This window comes from Drosophila pseudoobscura, chromosome X, assembly GCF_009870125.1.
Source record: "Drosophila pseudoobscura strain MV-25-SWS-2005 chromosome X, UCI_Dpse_MV25, whole genome shotgun sequence".
Taxonomy (NCBI): domain Eukaryota; kingdom Metazoa; phylum Arthropoda; class Insecta; order Diptera; family Drosophilidae; genus Drosophila; species Drosophila pseudoobscura.
In genome coordinates, this window is record NC_046683.1 from 9,212,505 (window position 1) to 9,223,464 (window position 10,960).

The 10,960-nt window shown below is 41.6% G+C and overlaps 1 protein-coding gene across 1 annotated transcript; it reads left to right on the forward strand.

Annotated features, from left to right (window-relative positions):
* Nucleotides 1-14: 14 nt before the first annotated feature.
* Nucleotides 15-3,645, forward strand: LOC117184738 (ESX-1 secretion-associated protein EspB-like). The gene has a single exon (XM_033383546.1). The coding sequence runs from the start codon at nt 50-52 to the stop codon at nt 860-862; it is 813 nt and encodes a 270-aa protein (XP_033239437.1). The 5' UTR covers nt 15-49; the 3' UTR covers nt 863-3,645.
* The last annotated feature ends 7,315 nt before the right edge of the window (nt 3,646-10,960 follow it).

Below are 10,960 nucleotides of genomic sequence, written 5' to 3' on the forward strand. Positions count from 1 at the left end.
TAAATTTTTGAAAGTGATTAGTAGTAAAACTAGCCTAAGTAGCAATACTATGACGACAACAATAAGCAAGCAAGAACTACAACAACAGCAGCAGCAGCAGCAGCATCAGGCCATCACCATCCGCAGCAGCTCGATGACAGTCGCAGGAGGAGGAGCAGGACCAGGAGCAGCAGCAGCAGCAGGAGCGACACCTCTTCCCTCTCAGTCACAATTTGACACGCTCAACAACAACTACGGCAGCAGCCTCACTAATACCAATACCAATACCAATACGAACATCAGCGAGACACCGCCACGTCGCTCCCTGCTCAACTTCAAGTCCCTGGACTTTCACATCAAGTCCCTCTACAGCGGACTGCGCACCGGCAGCACAAGCCCCGGCAATGCGAACAGCTCTCCGGGTGGTGTCCAGGTGCTAGCGCCGGACGGAGGCCAGCGACGGATGCCGTATCTGCGCATCGAGAGCGTCGATCCAGACGGAGAGCCGTGCGCGGGACCATCCTCCAGACGAGAGTCGGTTGTGGGTCAGCGATTGGTCTCGCCCAGCCTCCTCTCTCCATACAGCGGCGGAGGTGCAGGTGGTGGAGTGGGAGGGGGTGGAACAGGAGCCAGCCTGCTGATGCCCTCATCGGATGGTTCAACCATACGCCGCTCCTCCACCTCCGACATTGTGGCCTGCCGTCGTGGCGGCGGATCCCAGGACAGTCGCCGGCCCAGCACCTCGGATCTGCTGCGGCGGGCCAGGGAGAGGCGGGGCAGCGAGGCCCGCATGGGGCGCAGTGTCTCGCACGGCGGACTGACGCGAGGTGGTGGCTCCTTTGGCGGGGGCCTGGGTGGAAGACGCACCAGCATGGCCTTCTAAATGAGAGAAGCGAAGCGAGGCAGGAGATCAAATCAGAAATCGGCTGACTAAATGGCGCTTATGAATTTTTATCTAGAGAAAAAACAAAACAAAAATATCAGCGTGTAAGAAAACAATTTTTTTTCCGTCGATCTATCATTATTATTGTTATACTTATAATTGTTATTCCTCGAATGAAGAGAACTCAAGTTAAAAACTTCAAAATGCGTATTGTAGATTAATGGATGGCAAGACGAAAAGCTGAAACGAACATAACATCAATCTATCTATCTATCTACCCCTATCAGTCAGTCAATCTATTCCCCGTTTCTGCCGGCACTTTCATCTAATGTGCACACCTTGAACATTGAATCTCTCAACCCATCTATCTGTCTCTCAATCTATATATTTCTTTGTTTCACTGCTCTACGGCCCCCCCGCTCATAGCATCGTCCCCAAACTTTTATGACAATATTAGATCCTAACTATCGTAAACTATCGTATGGCAAAGCAAAGCGAAGCTAGGCAAAGAATTTCCGCTCTCAATCTCAATCGCAATCTCGTTTCGGTTTTCGAAGAAGGTAGGGAGTGAAGTGGAGTATCGACCCCATAATTACCCTATGTGACAGTCATATCAAGCGAAACCCAAAAGCAACCTAAGTGCATAAGAAAAACAAAAGAAGAGTCCTTTTGATTAATCAATTAGTAAGCTAAAAGAAACTTTAAAGGATGGCTGGATGTTTGGATGGTTGGACGGATGATGCCTCATTGCAGGATCGATAACAATTTCAGCTAATAAAAAAATTCAACTAATAACAAAAAAGCAAATACAACTAACACAATGAACAATTCAAATCAAATCTTATTATATAGAGAACATTAATATTATGAAATTATAATTATGATGTAGTTAAAGGAGCAGCAGCAACATTCAAGCAAGAACAAAAATGTTTTTTTTTGTTGAAACAAACCAAAAAATTATTATACAAAATGCCTTTCATAGCAGATGCAACAGAAGCAACAAAGTATATATTTTAAATAAATGCAGTATATACTAAATAGATATATATACACACACACACACACACACACACACACACATGCATATGCCTAGGTATTGTGAGGAAATGGAAAAGCAGGAAGGCAGCAGCAAATTGTTATTGATTGCATCCCAATATCCCATACATAGACATAGCCCCCAAACTCCCCCCCCCCCCAAAAAAAAAGCGAAAAACTGAAATTATTATATAGAAAAGTACATATTGTATGTACATATGTAGGAGCCCGATCCCATGTAACTATTTTATCATCATTATCGAGTACATAAAGTCTTTCTCACATACGGACTGTGATTTCATGTAAAAGTAAAGTAAAACTAAATGAATTAATTATATTAATGAAGAATTCAATAAATTACATATTGTATAACTTAAGCTAAGTTCATTAGAGAACAAATACACACACACACCCACACACACACACTCGTGCAAATATTAAGAAAACAAAGAGAACAAAAGCAAAAGCGGAAACTAAATAGCAATTTTTCAAATCGAATGCCATTAGACATACTCGTACATATACTCGAAACTCTACTCTACAATTAATTAATCAAATGCGATTGCCTTAATAATGAATAATACCAAACAAAAGTGTGAAAGAGAACAAAAAAAAAAAGGAAAGTGACAGTGAAGAGCTGGTCGGGGGGACGGTGTTCCTCAAATTTCGAAATATATTATATCGTACACCCATTGCATCCGATCCTTGCACTGTTGCTTGATAAAACGCCCCACACGCAGATACAATTGGTTCAAATCCATCAGATACACACACGCAGAAGTATTTATATATACTTATGAGAATGATTGCATTTTTTAGTAAGTAGTTAATCCGTCCTGTCCTCGACAAAAAGGCCAGAAAGAAGGAAAGAAAGACAAGTGGTCGCTGCTGCTTAACCGATAACCGTTTCGCTCGTTAGACTGCTTAACTTTAACCGTTAACCGCTAGACTCGTAATCGCTAGCAGAGTAACAGTACAATTACGATGCTGTACTGGTACAGTGCGTTTCGAGGCTTCAAGACTGTTGTCAAGCTCAACCAATTACTGAATCCAGATCCAGTCAGACGACAACTAGCATTTACTCAACTTTTGTGATGAACAAACCCTCTCTTTCTAAGATTCGTTCACCCCTCCCTCAAAAAGGGTGAACGGTTAAGTGTGTACAGTCGCCACAAAATATCGTACTGGGATCGGTCGGCTAGCAGCGTCACAGCATCCATCAATTGTGGAACCAGAAAGCAATAATGCGAAACCAATGCTGAATATTGTTCAACCAACGAATTGATACACGTACACACCAACGCATACATACACACATACACCGCCCCCCACACACACACACACACACACACATATATAGATTTCGGCACATTTCGAAGAATTATTGAGAATTATTTGAGGCCGTTGTTATCGCAGCTATTCTTGAGTCAGGATTCTACAGGACTCTAGGGCCCGTAGCTAGTAAAAATTAATAAGAGTATGCATCCCATGTACGGGTGAGCGTATGCCTAATTGTATCCAAAAACACCTACAATATACAGACACGGGATGTACGACAAAAACAACAGAAATGTTCTAAGCAAATGCAAACAGAAAAACTAATAATTATAATAATAATAAAAAGAACCGTAACAGAAAGTATTAAGCGAGAGCGAGACAGCAATATAAATGAGAGAGATGGGAGATTATACTCCAGTGAATAAATCTAGTCTACAAATTTTACTTGACTTAAACAAAAAAAAAAAAAAGAAAAATTCAAAACTAAAACGAAAATAACGCAGATTGCTGATGGATAAAAAAATAAAATGGGGGAAACAACAATCGAAGAAAGTGCATAACAAAATAGAGAGAGTAATATAAAAAGTATCTTAAAATTATTTTCTTATCGAAACTGGCAATAATAAATATTAATATTAAAATAAATACAAATAATAATAATAATAATTATATTGTACACGCATAAGCCACATGTGGTAAGAACTTCATAAGTTAAACACATCGCATAGAGAATATCAATTTTTGACTAATTATATAAAGAAAAAAACACACACACACGCACATACTCACACAGACAAGAAAAAGGACATACATATGTACTAAGAGTGGACTGGAAGTTGTGCTGAAGATTAACTCTCTTTGACCTGGTGCTGTAGTATGAAATGATAAAGAATGCCCTCAATATGTAAAAGCTCTATTTAGCAGCACCCTGTATTAGTGAACTCTTAGTACACACACACACACACACACACACACACAGAGACAGACAGAGGGAGGCAGAGCCATAGACACGAACACAAACACCACTTGATTTCAAATTAAGTCCCACGCAAAGCGTATAAACACACGATCACAATTTTGCAATGTTACACCCACACACCTACACCTACACCCACACCCACACACACACAACTGCAGATCAGATCAGCTTTACTTTACCTTAGTTTAGAGTCTTACACGATGCTTAGGAACCAACCCTAGCCGAGGGGGTGACAGACACTCGACGCTTGATTATAGCCCGAACACAAACAAACCAGAAATAGGAATATATACGGAGCTAAAACATCATATAATCCTTACAAAAAAAAAAAAACACTTACCCAAATGCCACATTTTTTTTGCTGGGTTACTATAGAAAGCCAAACAAAAACCAAAAACCAAACAAAATAAAGGAGAAAAACTAATAAATAATAACAGATGAACCTCCTAATTATGTATGTATGTAATGCAATAAGCATTATATCAACTTGGCGAGATGATTAACAAAGAGAAAAGAAAATGGAAACCAAACAAGCATAAACAAGAGAAAATTGTTTATATTTCACTTTTGAAACCACATTTAATACTAATAATTCGAAAAGCTAATAATATAAGTTATAACAATAACGAACAACCAGAGGAGAACGGCGGAGAACAGCAACAACACAGCTAAAATACTGAACAACTTATATAAAAATACAAACCAAACTCTTATCTTTCAACCAAATGGCCAATCGTTTTTCTTTTTCAATCGTAAATGAGCGCAAAATCGGCCGATGGGCAGCACTGGTGGCACTACCGACTCGCCGCCTTGCAGAAAATATCCATATCATTTTGCATTCGCTGAGCACATATCGATATCGACCAATGTGGACATATACCGACATTTTTTAACGTTCTTTGTGATTAAAGGGACCCGTTTTTCCACTACAAAGTAAATTGGATTCGATTTTGCATGTGTATCCCCAGTTCAGTTATCCTCCAGCTCTATTAGCCGAGACTCTTTAGCGCCACCCGATCACAAAGAGACATGCCACACTCCGATCGGCTTCCGTATTGCAGAGATATAGCGTGCAGAGGAAACCAGTATTTTAGCGATTTGCCATTCTTTGGAAGGCTATATCTCAGACAACTGGGGCCAGATCGCTTAGGGGCCTACTCTCCCAGGGTCGTGAGGGTCCAGACTGTCGAACGGCATCAAAATCTCGACTACGAAAATGAGGCCGATTTTTGGCAATTTTAATGATGTAACCATCATGATTTTTTGCGAAAATCGTGAAAAAATGGATGTCCTTTTTTCCGATGGCAGTCGATTGGCAGGACTCGCGCGATCACGGAAAGACATGCCACGCCCCGATCGGCTTCCGTATTGCAGAGATATAGCATGCAGAGGAAACCAGTATTTTTATGATTTTCAATTCTTTCGAAGGCTATATCTCTGACAAATAGGGCCAGATCGGTAGAGGACCCACACTCCCAAGATCGCGAGAGTCCAGACTGTCGTACGGCATCAAAATCTCGTCTTCGAAAATGAGGCCGATTTTTGACAATTAACCATCATGATTTTTTGCGAAAATCGTGAAAAAATGGATGTCCTTTCCGATGGCAGTCGATTGGCAGGACTCGCGCGATCACGGAAAGGCATGCCACTCCCCGATCGGCTTCCGTATTGCAGAGATATAGCATGCAGAGGAAACCAGTATTTTTATGATTTTCAATTCTTTCGAAGGCTATATCTCTGACAAATAGGGCCAGATCGGTAGAGGACCCACACTCCCAAGATCGCGAGAGTCCAGACTGTCGAACGGCATCAAAATCTCGACTTCGAAAATGAGGCCGATTTTTGGCAATTTTAATGATGTAACCATCATGATTTTTTGCGAAAATCGTGAAAAATGGATGTCCTTTTTTCCGATGGCAGTCGATTGGCAGGACTCGCGCGATCACGGAAAGGCATGCCACTCCCCGATCGGCTTCCGTATTGCAGAGATATAGCATGCAGAGGAAACCAGTATTTCTATGATTTGCCATTCTTCGGAAGGCTATATCTCAGACAAATAGGGCCAGATCGGTAGAGGACCCACACTCCCAAGATCGCGAGAGTCCAGACTGCCGAACGGCATCAAAATCTCGACTACGAAAATGAGGCCGATTTTTGGCAATTTTAATGATGTAACCATCATGATTTTTTGCGAAAATCGTGAAAAAATGGATGTCCTTTTTTCCGATGGCAGTCGATTGGCAGGACTCGTCCGATCACGGAAAGACATGCCACGCCCCGTTCGGCTTCCGTATTGCAGAGATATAGCATGCAGAGGAAACCAGTATTTCTATGATTTGCCATTCTTCGGAAGGCTATATCTCAGACAAATAGGGCCAGATCGGTAGAGGACCCACTCTCCCAAGATCGCGAGAGTCCAGACTGTCGAACGGCATCAAAATCTCGACTTCGAAAATGAGGCCGATTTTTGGCAATTTTAATGATGTAACCATCATGATTTTTTGCGAAAATCGTGAAAAAATGGATGTCCTTTTTTCCGATGGCAGTCGATTGGCGGGACTCGCCCGATCACGGAAAGATATGTCACGCCCCGATCGGTCCATAAATAGTCGAGATATAGCCAAAGAAAATATGAAAATATCGGCAAGTTGAGGATTGTTGTAGAACAATTAACAACAACAAAAGACTACAACAAGCCAGGTTTGTTTAAAGTATTGTTTTCTCCGCTATTTGTGGCCCGATCAGTATGATGCCTTCCTGTGATCGAATAAGTGCACCCGATCTAATGGAGCCCTTATCACGGATCCAGAATATTTTTCCCAATCAAACATAATAGTATTTATCTATATATTTTATTATTCGACAACGGAACCAGCATAATCCTTATCTAACTTATTTCTATCTTAAATAATAAAGATCTGAGCAGCTATGGTCCTTCCATCCTGGAGGGAGGAGAAATGCACGACGCGAAATCTGCGAACTTTCTGGATTAGATCCCAGGCTCTTCGGCTCTAAGCCAGTCCGACGCCCATTCATACACCGCCGAATCAAACGATGGGCTACAGCTTCAAAGCGGGTAAGTGCTTCAGTGTACATTTGTGGACATATTTTAAAATATGTATATCTTGATTCACAGAGGGCTTATGTAGCCTTCGCTTTGCCACAAACCGAGTCGTATCTGACTTTACCCGCCAAAAGGAGTCCTATCCAAGCATTACCGAGGCGTATTCGAGATAGACCGAGTCCAATCCCAGCCAGACAGAATCGTATCCCAGCAGGACAGATGCGCACCCTTGCAAGATCCGAACGTAAGAAGCCATCGTCATTCAAGGACTTTGACAATGACAACCAAAGGAGAGGCTGCGGGAGCTACTCGATTTTAGATAGATATCCTTGTGGTTAGGCTTAAGATAGATACAAATTGTATCCACTTGTTTATTTATTTATAGTAATCTATGTTCTGATCAATAAAGTTATTGAAAAATCATCCTTGCTGTATTCTGTATTGGGGAAACCATACCGATTACAAAAAGGCGGGGCACGCCCAGATCGGTTCACAAACAGCGAAGAAAACTAAATTTTTTGATTGGGGAAGAGGTCCTTGATCCTTGATAAGGACTCCATCAAAACAGGGACATTTTTTCAATCACAGGAAGCCATCGCACGCCCAGATCAACCCACAAACAGCCCAGAAAACTGAATATGTATAGTTGGAGTTGTTGAAGTCCTTGCCGAAGGATCAAGGAAATTTTTCTGATCACGGTGGGCCATGGCACCTTCCGCTCAGGCCACAAATAAGGGAGAAAACAAGATATATGTTTCTGGAGAAAATATCCTTGATCCTTAGTCCTTGATAAGGACTTCATTACATCAAGGATGCTTCCCCGAACACACGAAGCCGTCGCATGTCCCGATCGTGCCCCAAATAGCCGAGAAAACTAAATATGTATTGTTAGGGTCGTTGGAGTCCTTACCGAAGGATCAAGGACATTTGTCTGATCACGGTGGGCCATGGCACCTTCCGCTTAGGACACAAATAAGGGAGAAACAAGATATTTATGTCTGGAGAAAATATCCTTGATCCTTGGTCCTTGATAAGGACTCCATCAAATCAGGGATATTTTTCTGAACACAGGATGCCATCGCATGTCCTGATCGGGTGACAATGAATGGAGAAAACAGGATATATATGTCTGGAGGAGACATCCTTGATCCTTGGTCCTTGATAGGGACTCCATCAAATCAAGGATGTTATTCCGAACACACGAAGTTGTCGCATGTCCCGATCGGGCCACAAATAACGGACAAAACAGAACTGGCTCGTAACGGGCTTTGAAAATCACCGAAAGGTTCGCCACTGTACACAAAAAGAAAACTTACGTCAAATGGCTGGGATACCAGGCGAACAGAAATCAGCAGAAGGTAGCTGAATTTTTTAAATTTGCGGGCCCCCAAAAGTATGCAACAATATTTTTTGCATTTGCTACAGTTACCTTCTGCTGATTTCTGTTGGCCTGGTATCCCAGCCATTTGACGCGAGTTTTTTTTCGTTTGCGGTAGCGCCCCTATCTGTGATTTCTTGAACTACATTTTCAAAGCCAGTTTCGAGCCAGTTTTGTTTTCTCCGTTATTTGTGGCCCGATCGGGACATGTGACGGCTTCCTGTGCTCGGGGAAGCATCCTTGATGTAATGCAGTCCTTATCAAGGACTAAGGATCAAGGATATTTTCTCCAGAAACATATATCTTGTTTTCTCCCTTATTTGTGGCCTGAGCGGAAGTTGCCATGGCCCACCGTGATCAGAAAAATTTCCTTGATCCTTCGGCAAGGACTTCAACAACGCCAACTATACATATTTAGTTTTCTGGGCTGTTTGTGGGTTGATCTGGGCGTGCGATGGCTTCCTGTGATTGAAAAAATGTCCCTGTTTTGATGGAGTCCTTATCAAGGATCAAGGACCTCTTCCCCAATCAAAAAATTTAGTTTTCTTCGCTGTTTGTGAACCGATCTGGGCGTGCCCCGCCTTTTTGTAATCGGTATGGTTTCCCCAATACAGAATACAGCAAGGATGATTTTTCAATAACTTTATTGATCAGAACATAGCTTAGTATAAATAAATAAACAAGTGGATACAATTTGTATCTATCTTAAACCTAACAACAAGGATATCTATCTAAAATCTAGTAGCTTCCGCAGCCTCTCCTTTGGTTGTCATTGTCAAAGTCCTTGAATGACGATGGCTTCTTACGTTCGGATCTTGCAGGGGTGCGCATCTGTCCTGCTGGGATACGATTCTGTCTGGCTGGGATTGGACTCGGTCTATCTCGAATACGCCTCGGTAATGCTTGGATAGGACTCCTTTTGGCGGCGAAAGTCGGATACGACTCGGTTTGTGACAAAGCGAAGGGTACATATGTAAGCTCTCTGTGAATCAAGATATATTTTAAAATATGTCCACAATTGTACACTGATTCACTTACCCGCTTTGAAGCTGTAGCCCATCGTTTGATTCGGCGGTGTATGAATGGGCGTCAGACTGGCTTAGAGCCGAAGAGCCTGGGATCTAATCCAGAAAGTTCGCAGATTTCGCGTCGTGCATTTCTCCTCCCTCCAGGATGGAAGGACCATAGCTGCTCAGATCTTTATTATTTAAGATAGAAATAAGTTAGATAAGGATTATGCTGGTTCCGTTGTCGAATAATAAAATATATAGATAAATACTATTATGTTTGATTGGGAAAAATATTCTGGATCCGTGATAAGGGCTCCATTAGATCGGGTGCACTTATTCGATCACAGGAAGGCATCATACTGATCGGGCCACAAATAGCGGAGAAAACAATACTTTAAACAAACCTGGCTTGTTGTAGTCTTTTGTTGTTGTTAATTGTTCTACAACAATCCTCAACTTGCCGATATTTTCATATTTTCTTTGGCTATATCTCGACTATTTATGGACCGATCGGGGCGTGACATATCTTTCCGTGATCGGGCGAGTCCCGCCAATCGACTGCCATCGGAAAAAAGGACATCCATTTTTTCACGATTTTCGCAAAAAATCATGATGGTTACATCATTAAAATTGTCAAAAATCGGCCTCATTTTCGAAGTCGAGATTTTGATGCCGTTCGACAGTCTGGACTCTCGCGATCTTGGGAGTGTGGGTCCTTTACCGATCTGGCCCTAGTTGTCTGAGATATAGCTTTCCGAAGAATGGCAAATCATAAAAATACTGATTTCTTTTGCACGACAGTCTGGACCGTCACGAACGTCTGAGAAATAGTCATTAGTTATGTATTAAATCAGCTTGGAAAACAGAATTTGATTATGAATTACATGAAATAGGGTATAAAGATGTCCATACCTATAGCGGATATCTGTTTACCAGCAACAATGACGTAACATTCCGTACACACTTACGTTTTTTTCTCTGCACAGTTTATGTAAACAAACGAATAAAGCTGAGAGTTTAAAGTAAGCCGTCTTGCAGGAAATCGATTTACCAATCGGATAAAATTATGAGCTGAGAGCTGGGGTTCCTATCTATCTAGTACTATTAAGTTGAATATAAAAATCGAGGAATTTGATTTTCGATCATGGACAGAGAACGATTAACCCATTGGCGACCAGAGAATCTTGAAGAATTTTAGCGCAGTTAAGGTGAAAGATATCGTAGTCTTTTGTTTAAATAAATATAAAGGATAGGATGGACATACAAGAGTAATTAATATTATTATTATTTGTGGTATTATTGGCGGCTTAACTCATGTTGTTATCGAGTTCAAATAAAGGGTATATGTACGGAA

Coding starts and splice junctions, on each gene's coding strand:
- LOC117184738 (XM_033383546.1), top strand. CDS start 50: ATGACGACAACAATAAGCAAGCAAGAACTACAACAACAGCAGCAGCAG.